This window comes from Rhinopithecus roxellana, chromosome 9, assembly GCF_007565055.1.
Source record: "Rhinopithecus roxellana isolate Shanxi Qingling chromosome 9, ASM756505v1, whole genome shotgun sequence".
Lineage (NCBI taxonomy): Eukaryota > Metazoa > Chordata > Mammalia > Primates > Cercopithecidae > Rhinopithecus > Rhinopithecus roxellana.
Genome location: NC_044557.1, coordinates 109,853,748 through 109,868,201, shown reverse-complemented (window position 1 = coordinate 109,868,201; position 14,454 = coordinate 109,853,748). Strand labels below are relative to the sequence as shown.

The window sequence follows — 14,454 nt, the reverse complement described above, 5'->3', positions numbered from 1 at the left end:
ATTTGTAGTGATGACAGTATCCAAGAAAGTGGCCATGGGAAGGGAGGTTGGAAAGGAGGGAGGGGAAAACGTTGGTAGAGGTGTCCAAAATAGGCAAATTCATAGAGATAGAAAATAGATTAGGGCTGTCAGGGGCCGGGGTGAGGGAGGAATGGGGCGTTACTGCTAATAAGTACAGGACTTCTTTTAGGTTGATGAAAATGCTCTGTACTTTGGTGGTGATGGTTGCACAAGCTTGTGAACATACGAAAACCCACTGAATTGTACATATTAAAAGGGTGAATTTTATGTGTGAATTATATCTCAATTAATTTTTTATTAGGAATCAATGAAAAAATTCAGAGGGATTTGTTCACTATAGTTCAGAGATTCCAGAGGGCCTATGTGGAAAGGTTTAGGAGGGAGAGAAAGGACAAGAGTCTGTGTCTGGGTAGAAAAAGGAGGTGAGGCCTGGGCAATGATTGGAGGGTGTCAGGCACAGGAGGCCTGGAGGGGTAAGAAGGAGAGTTTCAGCAGCAGTGGTTCAACAGATCTCAGTAGCTGGAGGGACCAATGTGTCTCCGGAAGCCACAGGTTTGGCTTGAATGGTGGTGTCTGGAGGTGGTCCCAGCCCAGGTAACTGAAGGAAGAGAGGGGGACTTCAAGGGTGGGCACCAAGAAATCTAGCAATGGGACTTTCCAGGGTGAGAGAATTAAGCAAAACCAGCTGGTGATTGGGAGGGAGAATGGTCACTCCGCAAGCTTGAACACGGCTTTCAGATCTTAGATTTCACATATGAATTAAAGTCCTGAAAATCCCCAAGAGAAAGATCGGGTTTGAAAATCCTGAGAACCACTGCATGCTACCAGATCTCTCTGCACAAAAACAAGCCACAGAAGGTTAGATAAATAAGCAAAAGGCATCCAGGGCTAAGGGCCAACCTGAGTGATTAGTTTCCTACTGATGTTTACACAGTTATGAGCTGTTAAGTGAAAATAAGGATGATCAGAAACGGAAGTGGCATGTGTTATGCACTTAAACAAGAATTTTATTAAACCCCTAGATACTCCACGTAAGGTGCTCAGAATGCTGGACAGTCTCCGTGCTGCCTCCCAGAAGCTTATAGGCTGGGGGATTGAGGGAGAAACGATCACTAAGCAAATAACTACAAAATAATTTATTACAACTATATAAGAATAATGAAGAAAGCAGTAAGGTGCTCTGATTGTTTATAGAAGGAATCTGATGGATGCTAGGGATCAGAGCAACTTTCTCTCAGGGAACAACATTTCAGCTACCCCCCTAATGAAGGTAGGAAGTGGGGTCGGTGCCTATCACAGCCCTGGGATAGAAAGGAGCTTGAGGAACCTGCCAGAGGTAACATGTGAGAGGAGGAGGAAGTCAGCTAGAGAGACAGGAAAAGTCTGATCTCGCAGGGCATTGTGGTCTACGTGGAGGACTCTGGGGTCCTTCTCCCAAGAACAAAAGGAATGCAGAGGGAGTGAGTAAGAGGCAATGGAGCAGCTACAGAGTGCAGTGGAGCCAGGTGGTTAAGAGCGTGGACTCTGGGCTGGGTGTGGTGGCTCATGCTTGTAATCCCAGCACTTTGGGAGCACACAGGTGGATCACTTGAGCCTGGGAGTTCGAGACCAGCCTGGGCAACAATGCAAGACCCTGTCTCTACAAAAAATACAAAAATTAGCCAGAGCCGTGGTATGCCTGTAGTCCCAGCCACTTGAGAAGCTGTGGCAGGAGAATCCCTTGAAGCCCAGAAGGCGGAAGTTGCAGGAGCTGGCATCACCCCATTGCATTCCAGCCTGGGAGATGAGAGTGAGACCCTGTCTCAAAAAAAAAGCATGGACTCAATGGACTCAACCTAGTTTCAACAGGTTCAACCAGAGCCTGGGGTTTAAATTCCAGGTCTGCCACTTCCTGGTGACCAAGATCAGGTTTTAGCTAATGTCGCTGTGCCATCTCCTCCTCCATAAGATGGGGTGATAATAGTGCCTGTTTCCAAGGATTGGCATGAGGATTTGGAGACAAAAGTGCCTGGCACATGGAATAAGGAAGAACTGCCACTGGAAGTGGGCTCAACAGCAGCAACCTGCACTGTGGGCTCTCCCTGCCTCCAGGCCACCATCACTGTGCTAAAAGAGTTGACACCCAGGAAAGTTGAGGCTTCTCTAGTGGATGCCATTTGTAAGATGAGTTTCTTGGTCTTGGGCAGCCCTTCTGGCAGCGTCTCCTTGACTGTGGCTGTCCTGTGAGCTGCATGAAGACAAGGCCATGCTCAACCTACACCCCAGGGCCCAACATGGGGCAGGCACATGGGAGGTGCTTAATGCCTATAAGTGAAGTGGGTTGCAAAGGAATGAATGAATGGATGGATCTGTGAGAGAATACTTAGACTATTCATAAATTATTGAGCATTTACTATGTTCCAGGCACCTTACTGAGGGCTTAACCTCGTTGATTTCATTCTCACAATGATCTTGTAAGGAGGCTACTATTAGACTCTGTCCAGTAGGGGAGATCTTGGGAATACGTTTTCTGGTTGGGGGCAAGGGGAGTCCTGGTTGTATTTCAGGGAGCCTAATGATAGAGAAATGTGTTTAATATGTAGCCCCAAAGGGGGGCTTTTTGCTACAGGTTGGGATCCTGGAGGCAGGAATTAAGCCAGAAAGCAGACTATGCTGAAAGTAGTTTCTCTAAAGATCTAGCTGCGTGTACTTTACAGCGATGATCTCATATTCCTTAGCAAGACACCACGGTGACAGGAATTATTTTACTTGTTTGTGAAAAGGAAAAGTGGTGCGTTCTAGGGAGATGCAGTGGCCTCCCCAGCATCCAGAGAGAGCTCAGAGCAGAAGCCAGGAGTCCTGAGTTGCTGGCATGTCTCTCCCACCCCCGCCTCTGAGAAACAGCAGAGAGCAGAGCTATTGGAAGGGCTGTGGCAAGCCACCTTTGTTCTTCTCCTTGCCCACTCAGGCTCTAACCAGAGTCCCACGTGCACCTGGTGGCAGGACTGTTCCTTAAGGGAATGCAGGCGACAGTCCCCAGCTCCCCTTCTTCCCGGTGCAGCGCTGGGGCAGGCCACCCCTTTCTGAGCCCCAAGCAGCTCCCCAGACCTCCTTCTCCAGAGACGATTATTTTGGGAGAGTGCTGAGTTCAGCACAGCTGCAAGGTGCAGCCAGACGCACCCTTCTGTCCTCAGCTGGCCCTTCGGAGCTGGCCTCGGGCTGGGGTGCGCCTGCCCCCACCCACTGCAGCAGTCCCTCCTACACAGGGTTACTGTGTCCAACCACCTCCACCTTGGGGAAGCTCACAGGCTGTGGGGACAGGTGGAGGAATGGGGGCTAGGAGAGGCAGAGCCGGTCTGAGGGGCACAGCCCAACTCCTAGCCCTGAACCTTGGGTTAACCGATTCCCCGGGCTTGCCTTACAGCCAAGGGGCAGGCTGGCCTTTGGCCAGCTGACCATCCCCAGGCCAAGAGCAGGGACTGGATGAGGAGCTGCACTGAGAAGCTTATATAAGCACTTCTACTTCGCAGCCTGCTGTCTGCCCTGGCAGCCAGGACAAGAGTGACAACAAAGCTGTGTCCTGCCAGGGGGAGGGGCCTCTGCCAGGAATGTACATTGAGTCCAACTTGGAGGAGGCCCAGGTCCTCCCAAAGTACTTGTGTCCGGGTGGTGGACTGGATCAGCTGCGGAGCCCTGGAAGCTGCCTGCCTTTCTCCCTGTGCTTAACCAGAGGTCTCTGTCCTGCCAAGTGGGCCCCTGGGGTGGGGGGCACAGGTAGTTGGCAGGAAATCCCCTGCAGGGGATCCAGCTGCTCTAAAGCTCCTTCTGTTCCAGGTGCCCATGGGTTGGACAATGAGGCTGGTCACAGCAGCCCTGTTACTGGGTCTCGTGATGGTGATCACTGGAGACGAGGACGAGAACAACCCGTGTGCCCAAGAAGCCCTCTTGGACGAGGACGCCCTTGTGTGCCAGTAAGTCAGGGCAGGCTTGGAGGCGGGAGGCACAGAGGCTGCCAGGCAGGTAGATTGCAGGGAGGGGTATTTCCAGAACCAAGGAGCACCATCTCCTGAGCCTGATTTTATGGGGGAAGATAGAACACATGTCAGGTCTGGAGACCACCTTGATGGAGGATGGCGCTGAGAAAGGGACTTAGAAACAGGCTCCTTCCTGCCTTCCAGAATGCACCTCTCCCGGGACCAGGAGGGCTGTGTGTATGGTCGGCTCTGCTTGGGCCCTCCAAACCTGGGGGGTCTTGGCAGGGGCAGGAGGCTGAGACCCTCAGAGAGAGACCCAGAGAGAGACCGTCCCTCCCTATAGCCTGAATGCCCCTCTCCCCAGAACCCCGACCAAGAGGCGTTTTAATGAAAAAAGGTGTGTGATTAGACCCTTCCTGTGTGAGAGGTGTTTTTCAATGATGGGACCCAGGAGTGTTTGTGTAGGGGCCCTTTAGGGATCATGGCACTGGGTGGAGTTGGGTGATGAGGCTGGCTTCTTCCCTTCCAAGGGCACAAGCTGCTTCTACTTTGGGTAAGCTGGAAAGCCTGGCGTTCGGCTCTCTCCTCATCGACTCTGCTGGTTGGAAAGCAAGCCTTCATTTATCTGGACTTGTGGGTCATCCTGAGGACTCCCCAGGCCAAATTGATGCCAAACCTCCCTGCCAGTTTAGTGACTGAGGAGGGAGACACCCCGCTGAGCCCATGTATGAGAAATGGTGCAGGAGGAAAAAGAACTTTGATGACCTACACTCTTCTGTACCTTTGAATTTGCACAAACATTACTGTTCATGAAAATATGTTTGTTTTTCTTTTTTTTTATTTAAAACATTTTTGACAAACATTACTTTTAGAACCATACATACATGTCTTCTCTTAAAGTTATGTAGTTGAAGCCTTCTTAAAAAGTAACATTTTGGTTGGATTCAGTGGCTCACGTGTGTAATCCCAGCACTTTGGGAAGCCAAGGTGGAGGATCACTTGAGCCTAGGAGTTTGAGACTAGCCTAGGCAACATAGAGAGACTCTGTCTCTACAAAACAGTTTAAAAACTAGCCAAGCATGGTGATGCACACCTGTAGTCCCAGCTACTCAAGAGGTTGAGGTGGGAGGATCGCTTAAACCCAGGAGGTCAAGGCTGTTCTGAGCCATGATTGCACCACTGCATTCCAGCCTGGGCAACAGAGCCAGACTCTGTCTCAAAAAAAAAAAAAAAAAAAAAAAAAAAAGTAACAAACTTTGCTCATGTCAGTACATTTTGAAAAATCTTGTTAAACAGTTCTGGGTGTAGACTGGGCACGGTGGCTCACGCCTGTAATCCCAGCACTTTGAGAGGCTGAGGCAGGCAGATCACGAGGTCAGGAGTTTGAGACCAGCATGACCGACACAGTGAAACCCAGTCTGTACTAAAAATAAAAAAATTAGCCGGGCATAGTGGTGCATGCCTGTAATCCCAGCTACCCAGGAGGCTGAGGTAGAAGAATCCCTTGAACCTGGGAGGCGGAGGTAGCAGTGAGTCAAGATTGTGCCACTGCACTGTAGCCTGGGCAACAGATCAAGACTCTGTCTCAAAAAACAAACAGTTCTCGGTGAAGTTTTCATGTGGAAGGAGGAAGAGAAACATGGTTGCCTCTCACAAGTGGGATCCAGTTTTCTAGGTGCTCTGCTGAGTGAGTCGAGGGGCTGGCAGGCTTCTCACTCTGAGCAGTGCAAGGTCAACGCCCTCATAAGCAGGAGAGGTCAGCTGAGCCAGGGTACAGCAGGCCTGGGCTGTGATAACGGCCCCTTAAGGAGGACCTCAGCGGTTCCTGGTGTTTCCCACACTGTGGGAAATTAGGATGTCTGTAGGGTTGCTGGAGGTGACCAGCCTGAGGCTCTGGTTGCCCTAGGCTCTGCCCTGCCAAGATCACGTCTTGGTGCCCTGGTGACCCATGCATGGGGGCACACGTGGGAAGTCCCAGGGCACCTGCTGTGTCCCAGGTGCTCTGCTGGTGTTTGGACTCCTTGACTTCTCTCACTGTCAGTGATGAACCTACAGAGTCTATGTTAGCACCCCCATTTTGCAGATGAAGAGTCCCCAGAGATTAAGAAATCTGCCCACGGTGTTTACATAGCTTAAAAGTAGCAGAGCCAAGATCTAGTGCCCTTGTCTGACTCCACACTCATGCTCTTTCCCTATCTGCTTCTACTGACGCCCTTCACCCCGGGTCCAGGGCTCCCAGACTTGAGTCAAGGGGAGCCATTCTCAGGACTCCCGGAATATGCCAGCACGTCCCCAGTTTGAGAAACAGATTTATGACCCTAAGGTTGCATGCCAGGAAGATGTCTTTTGATTTCAAGCCATCATCGCAAAAGAGGAGAGTTGTCTTTATTGCCACAGAAGATTTTTGTTTGGAAGAGATCATCATGAATGATGATGAAATGAAAATATGTCAAGGACAGATAGGACCCCTGAGGAGACAGCAGGACCTCCTGCACTGACGCCCTCCTCAAGATCCCCACTCAGCTCAGGCTCTGACCTTGGCAAGAGATCCCCCAGAGAAGGCACTCCTCTCTTGGGCATTTAGAGTCTACCAGGGAACTCTTAAAGATTGGACTCAATGCCTAAAAGTATTCATCTGTAAGGGAGGAATTTTATGTACTGTGACAAGCAGTGAGACGTTGTTAAGAGAAAAGCTTCTCGGGAATCAGACCTTCCCTGCTTCTGAGATACCCTAGACTAGACCAGCAAAACCACCCTGGGCTCAGTTGCAGAATTGAAAGAATTGTGATCCTCCAGCCCTGCAGCTGGGAGGTGAATCCACTCAACACACCCCTCCTGCTGCTGCCATCCAGTCAGCCCTGCGAGCTCCCCTGAGGATGGGAGCTGCTGCTCAAAGCGTCCTGCTTTTTGGTGTTGAAAAGCTCCGTTCTTCAGAAAATGTATTCTTATCCCAAGGCCCTGTTGCTCTTCTTGAACATCAACCCACCTTTTCCAGTGCAGATCCAGGAGGTGCACAAACTAGTCTAGTTTCTCATCTTCTTTGTGGTCATTCATGTGCATGGTGACAGATGCCATGCCCTGCCCCTTCATCCCCAGCTCCCCCCAACCTGGGCAGTCATCCCCAGTCCTTCAGTCTCTCTCAGGGCCCTTGGTTACTCTTCTCTTTAAATACATTTCTTTCAGAGACAGAGTCTTGCTCTGTCACTTAGGCTGGAGTGCAGTGGCCTGATCATAGCTCACTGCAGCCTTGAACACCTGGGCTCGACCAATCCTCCTGCCTCAATGTCCTGAGTAGCTGGGACTACAGGTGCATGCCACCACGCCTGGCTAAGTTTCTTATTTTTCATAGAGTTGAGAGTCTCCCTATGTTATCCAGGCTGGTCTCAAACTCCTGGGCTCAAGCAATCCTGCCACCTCAGCCTCCCAAAATGCTGGGATTACAGGCATGCACTGCTGGATACAGTGGCTCACGTGTGTAATCCCAGCACTTTGGGAGGCCAAGGTGGAGGATCACTTGAGCCTAGGAGTTTGAGACCAGCCTGGGCAACAAAGAGAGACTCCATCTCTACAAAACAGTTTAAAAACTAGCTTGCTGTTTTTCAAGTGGGGTGACCCACACTTTCATAGTGAGCCCCCTCTTCAAGGCAGCCTCATATCCCATGTGTCTTTTTGTCATCCTCACTGTCTTCGTCTGTTCAGCTACTGTAACAAAATACCTTAGACTAGGTCATTTCTAAACAGCGGGAATATATTACTCACAACTCTGGAGGCTGAGAAGCGCCAAAATCAAGGTGCTACTGGATTCAGTGCGTGGTGCGAGCTTGCTCTCTGCTTCAAAGACGGTGCCTTCTTGCTGCGACTTCACCTGGTGGAAGGGAAGGGTAGCTCCCTTCAGCCTCTTTTATGAGAGTACATTTTATAAGGGTCCTGCTTGTTAATATCATCACATTGAGGATTAAATTCCAGCATATAAATTTTGAGGAGACACCAACACTCAGGCAATAGCACTCACTGAGGGGCAGCTGAAATTCTAAGCCCTTCATACAGGCACAGCTGAGAAGCCATGTTTTTAGAGACAGGGTCTCACTCTGTCACCCTCTGTCACCCAGGCTGGAATCAGGATCATGGCTGATCCTTAGCAGGATCATGGCTCACTGCAATCTTGACCTCCCAGACTCAAGCAATCCTCCCACCTCAGCCTCCCATATAGCTGGGACTGCAGATGCGTACCACCACACTTGGCTAATTTTTTCTATGTTTTATAGAGACAGGATCTCACTACATTGCCCACACTGGTCTCTAACTCCTGGGCTTAAGTGATCATCTCACCTCAGCTTCCCAAAGTGCTGGGATTACAGGCTTGAGCCACCACGACCAGCCCTTGTGATCTAATTCTTGCCATGACAGAGACTCACATGACCACCTAGCTCAAACTGAAGCCTGGAGGAATGAAACAGCTCACTAGGGAAAATGTGTGGTGCAGGGAAGAAAGTGCAGCCAAGCCTACTGGACTCGTTCTCTGTTGTACACAACAGATCACTCCAACACGTAGCAGCTGCAAATAGGTATCGTCCTGCAGTTTCTCAGTTACTCATCTGGAGATGGGAATAGTGTTAAGAGGTGCCTCAAGATATGGTTGTATGAAATTAAATCCTACATATGTGATGTCCCTGATCTATTGGGGTGGCCCAGTAAAAGTCATGCCCTTCGTCCCCTTTCCCTTATGTAGCATTAGTTCATGGCAAAGCTCGGGCCAGGGCCCCTGATCTTTTCACTCCACTCCCCAGGGTGCCTCCAAGTCTTGTCATGGAGATCAGGAGATCCCCAAACTCTGGATGGAAATTAGAATGAATTCCATGTCAGGTAAACCACAAGCAGCAAGGGCACACAGGAAGGTGGCACCTGTGAGGTTTTCTGGCTTGAATGCAAGTTGTTTGTTTTTGAGATAGAGTCTTGCCTTGTCCCCAGGCTGGAGTGCAGTGATGCAGTCATGGCTCACTGCAGCCTCTACTTCCTGGACTCAAGTGATCCTTCCACTTCGGCCTCCCAAGTAACAGGGACTATAGGCATGCACCACCCTGCATGGTTTTTTTTTTTAATTTTTGGTGGAAACAGGGTCTCACTATGCTACCTTGGCTGATCTCAAATTCCTGGGCTCAAGCCATGCTCGCACCCCAGCCTCTCAAAGAGCTGAGATTATAGGCATGAGCCACCGTGCCTGGCCTTGAATGCAAATTTTAAAGTATATTTTCTCACTAACTTTAATTTTTGATTCAGCTCACCTCAGGTTTGTCCAGATCATCTTGTAACTCGATTTGATAATCAGAATTGTTGGTCACCAGCTCTGTGCCATCTGCAGATCAAATAAATTTCTCTCTGTGTCCTTCTCCAAGCCTTTGCTAAAGCAGCTGAGCCGGGCAGAGGCCTGCACACGCCCCCTTTCCCGTCATCCTAGGTGGGGCAATATGCTATCTTCAAACGCTGGCCTGGCAGTGCCCTATGGGTGTGAAGAGAGGGGCAGGGACACGACCCAATCCCTGGTTCGCTGGCACGTGCCCTGTCCTTCAGGGCACTCTCTGTGGCTCTGCACTCCCCTCACCAAATAACGATTTGCTGATTTTGCTTCTTTGATTCTTTTGATATTTACAACAATTCCACTCTGATAAAAAGGGGTGAGGGGTTGTGGGCATGAGGGCGTCCCTCCACCCTCAGTTTCCCTCCTCCGTGCCTCTCGTTTTCCCGTGCTGTGCTGCTTGCTGTCTGTCTCTCTGCCCTTGGAGGGTCCCCTCTCTGCCTCGCATCTCGCTAGCTGCAGCAGCAAGGAGTTGCAGCAGAAACAAACCAAAGGGTCGTTAAGATGATGCTAGGAAAATAAAACTGGTCCCCTAAAACTTCCCCAAAAGCTGTGAAAATCTTGCCATCCATGAAGAATTGCTGTAAATGTCCAAAGAGTTAGAAGACACAAATTTGCTCAGCAAGACCTTGACTCGTCCTGCTTCTACCCTCTGAGACCAGAGCACCTGACTTCTGGCATTGGGGGTGCTGGCCCACCGAAGTGTCCTGGTCCGCAGCTGCCAGGTGCTGGGGGCTCAGCGGCCTTTTGCCTAAGGCTGGAATTCAGGAGCCACTGGAAGAGTAGGAGGTGGAAGGCGGGAGGGGGAATGCAGGGCTCCCCACCAGGAAGCTGCTCTTGGCCCACTCCCAGGCCCCAGCTTCAGGGAGCTCTCCCTCCAGAACTGTTCTCCACATTAAATCCTCACAGGGTCCCCTGAGGCATCACCTGCAGCAAGGCACTGTGGACAGCTGTGGGTGGCTACTGGCAGGCTGTAGAGCAGCTTAGCCATGCAAGGCTGTTAGGAAAGGCTGGGGACCTGCAACACCCACTCCATACCCACACCCCTTCTCAGTGATGTCTTAACCCACATTAACCCTACAGAGGCCTTGGGTCGTGGAGATAAAATGTAATAGAAGAGCAAGAAAAAGCAGTTTTTAAAAATGTCTTTGAAAAATCTTACCTACGTTTCTGAGTTTCAAATATAAGATGCACTTAAGGCCAGCCTGGTGCAGTCGTGGCCCGGCCCGGTGTGCCCTGCCCTGCAGACTGTCACCTTGCTCTGTATCATATTTTCTTCCCTTCCAGGAAGCCACATTCTCAGAACGCTGGTGCTGTTCGGGCCCTTCTTCTCAGGGAGCAAATAGATGAACCAGTTCATTCATACTTACAGTCTTAGTGAGCCAATGTTTTACCCCCTGAGAGATGTTTGCATTTTGAAAGAGAACCTAGGCTATGGTCAATGCTTAACCCGAAGAAGCCAATTCTTCACCTAATGGCAGGATTTCAGGCATGGGGAGCTCTTGATTGTTTAGGGGAGAGAGAACGTCTATGCCCTTGAAGGAAGGTATGCGGACTTGCTAAGCCTTTCTGTAATATGAATGTTCCTGAAAAAGCAATCTATAGGTACTGTTTTTATAAACTCAATCCTGCTTTAAAGACACTAAGTTTGCCTGAGGATATCTATTCTTCTAGGGAAGTAAACACTGATGATAATTAATATTACACTTTCTGATGACTTACAACATACCAGGTTCTCTTCTGACCATTGACCGCCACTTTACTCCTCACACTGACTCCATGAGGGAGGAATTATTAGTGTCCTCAGTTTTACAGATGAGGAAACTGAGGCACAAGGAGGTCAAGTAACTCTTGGGCCACACAACTAGTTAGTGGCAGGTTTAGGATTTAATCCCATTTCACTTTACATTCCCAATAGTGCTAGACTGAAGCCTTGGGAACCCCAGGCTCCCCTAAAACCCTGACACAGGGCAACCTCCTTCTTCTCTTCATAGGGGCCTTGAAGTTTTCTACCCAGAGTTGGGGAACATTGGCTGCAAGGTTGTTCCTGATTGTAACAACTACAGACAGAAGATCACCTCCTGGAGGGAGCCGATAGTCAAGTTCCCGGGGGCCGTGGAAGTGAGTGAGCAGGGCTATGTTAAAGCAGGGCAGGGGAGAGTTGGGGGTCTTAATGTTCCTCCAGGCTTGCTCATCTGGGTGACTTGAAGCTGCGTGCAGAGCCATCTGGGCTGGGTCTGGTGGCAGCAGGTGGCTGTTGACATAAAGTTGTGCCTTCCTTAGAGTGGACTTGAGGAGAAGGCTGGGGGCCGGTGGGAGGGCTGCAGATTGGAAACTTGTGATGATTGAGGCCACTTGCCCAGGCCTCCTCCTGCTCCCCTGCTCTGGGAGCTCCTTGGCTGCCCCTGAGATCTGGGCCCCCAAGCCTGGTGGAGACCAGCTGGTGTGTGCTTTGGAGTTGGCAGGATAAGTGGAAGAAGGGGTGGTATGGGATGGGAGGAGTCCTCGCCCAAGATGCGGGGTGTCTGGGTCTTCAGATGACTTCTGGGCTGGAAAGAAGCTGGTATTTACCAGGACAGGCAGAGGTCAGTGCATCCTGACACTTTGTTGTTGCAACATGAGACATGCTCTTCTTTTGCCTAAAGTTGTGTAAAAGAAGAACAAAGCATTTTAGGAATTGGAAATAACTATTTTAGTGGGCAGTGATTAGTACTATTCTGGAAGCTTTCCTTGTGGGGTCTGGGAAGCCTGGGGAAGAGTCACAGAAGAGTCACAGAAATGGGTCTGTGGAGTGTGTTTTGGGGAGCTGATCTGGCCTTCTGGTCTCCGCTTCTTTATTTCTTGACTCCTGGGCCAGACTGAGCCCCCAGAGTGTCAATGGTGGAGACTGGCCTCTTTTCTGCTGTGTTTTAGGAGGAGGTGCTGGTGCCAATCTAGGCAGGACTCGGGTCACAAATGTGTGGAGATGGAAGGGTCATGGCTGGGATGTGACCAAGTACACACATCAAGGCTGACCTTCTGGTCCCTTCTGAGCAGGGTGGCAGAGAGGGGCCATAAGGGGTTTTACCTTCCCCTCAGTGCTGCCTTGGTTAGGCCTCACACAGTCAGCTAAGCCCAGTAGAACAATACGCTCCGGAGGGCGGCAGCACACAGGTTACTCCAATGCAGGGGATAGACTCTTCTCTTCCTTGAAGCATTTTTCACTATCAGAGAGCAAATAGATTGTGATATAGCTCACAAGTTAAGAGGCTGCTAGCATGAAGCTTTGATAGGTTGTCTTGTTTGCCAACATGACAAACACCCTTTCCTTTGGGAAGACGAGCAATAAAGCACACACGTGTACATGTGTACACATGTACACACACATTTGCATGCACACACATGTGCATACAACATCAGCCCTCCTCCCTGGAAACCCCTGGACTGGGCATACCTGTGGACAGCCAAGAGGAACAGAGAAAGGAAGGCTGCTGATTCTAACTCCTGGGATGGGAGGTACAGGGCCACAGAGGCTGGGCAGTAACCCAGTCTCTTAGAGGAGTATATGCCACTCCGCAGGACAGGACTCCCGGCTTCACCATCCATTCACTTCTCTTGGGGTTTGTCCCTTATATAGTGAGGGTCAGTCAGCTGCTTTCACAGGCCAGAGACAACCCCAAGGGGATTCTCCCAAAGGGCTCCCTTCTGTGTGCTGATGATGCTGCAGACATCCACTAGATGGCAGTGTAGACTTTTCTGAGCACCTGGTGTCCTTCAGAGCAGGAATTTGAAGCCTGTTGGGAAAGTCTTTGGTTTGATTTGGTTTTGTCGCCCTGGGTTATCAGCACATAACACAAAGACGACATCACCCCTGCCACATCCTGAAGTCTTGCACTGTTAAACCTATCCTGTCTCAGCCCAGGGGTGGGGTGGGGGGAAAACGGATGTGAAACATAGAGATTTATGAGGGACACAGAGCTGTGGTCAAGAAAGTCAGGGAGGGCAAAGATTTTACAAAGGAAGATTTGATCGAAGCCGTGGGAAGAAGAAAAACATAGTATTCTACTACTATGGAACGATAGTTTATGGAAATGTAACAGACCTATGAGAAGACAGATTCAGAGAGAGTTGCCAAAAGTGGTCATTGAGTGCCACCTTATTCCTGGGCACTACTCTGGCCTTTCATTTAATTCTGTTATTAAGTCTCCAAGTTAAGTATTTCTTTCATCAAGACTGTTAGTGGCATGTGACAAAAAGTCATCTCAAATCGGTGTGAGCCAAAAGAGCGGGGGAAACTTATTGGCTCACAAAACTGAAAACTCCAGGGATAACTTCAGGCAAGGCTGGATCCAGGTGCTTGTGTCACCAGGAATCTGTCTCTTGACTGTTTTTTTCTGTGCTATTTTTATTTGTAAATAGACTCTTTCCTTGTGGTGACAAAGATGGCCCGAACAGCCTTAGGTTTGTGTTTGACCAGTTTGTCAATCCCAGTGAAAATAGGAATTTCCATCCACCAAAAGTCACAGGATTGGTCTCGCTTTGGTCTCGTGCCTATCCCTGAACCTAGCAGTGACCCTCTACAGCTCCCCTTAATCTACGAGGACTGAGAGCAGAGGAGGATGGTTGCCCTGAATGCGAGTCAAAGTGTGATTGATCAGATAAGGGTGAAAGGATGTTAGGTAGGAAATGCCAGGGCAGGTCCTATGGAAGTGAGTCATCTGGCCAAGTACAGAGCTGAAAGGTTCCAGAGCCAGGGTCAAAGCCAGGTCTGCCCAACTCCACAGTGGCCAGTGGACCACTGGCAGGGGTTCTAGGGGAGACACCAGGGGGTGCTGGCACAGGCAGGGGTGGGCTGGCCAAAGGGAAGCTTCCCCGGGTTAGAATGGAAGGGGGTGGGCAGGAAGGATAGTCCTTGTTAGGGAAGGTGGTAGTTGGAGCTTCGCTTAAGGGATAGGGCATGACTGGTAAGGCTGGAGGAGCAAGTGCTATCTGGATCCCTCAAGAAAAGGGTGCAGGGAGCCTGAGTGTTTAGGACAGAGAAGAGCATGGAGGTATTTCCTCTGGGCCCGATGGAGAAGGGCACGAGTTGGTGACTGCTATGTGGGGATGGTGCGCTGCTTCCAAGGTGACTGAAGCAATGCCACCAAA

At 50.1% G+C, this 14,454-nt stretch overlaps 1 protein-coding gene across 1 annotated transcript in view; it reads left to right on the top strand.

Moving 5' to 3' along the window:
* Positions 1-3,641: 3,641 nt before the first annotated feature.
* PEBP4 (phosphatidylethanolamine binding protein 4) overlaps positions 3,642-14,454 on the top strand; it is a 213,488-nt gene continuing 202,675 nt past the window's right edge. The window contains exons 1-3 of the mRNA XM_010365389.2: positions 3,642-3,732; positions 3,835-3,971; positions 11,322-11,448. Coding sequence (XP_010363691.1) covers positions 3,841-3,971; positions 11,322-11,448 — 258 coding nt within the window. The 5' untranslated portion in view covers positions 3,642-3,732; positions 3,835-3,840. The remainder of the gene's footprint in view (positions 3,733-3,834; positions 3,972-11,321; positions 11,449-14,454) is intronic.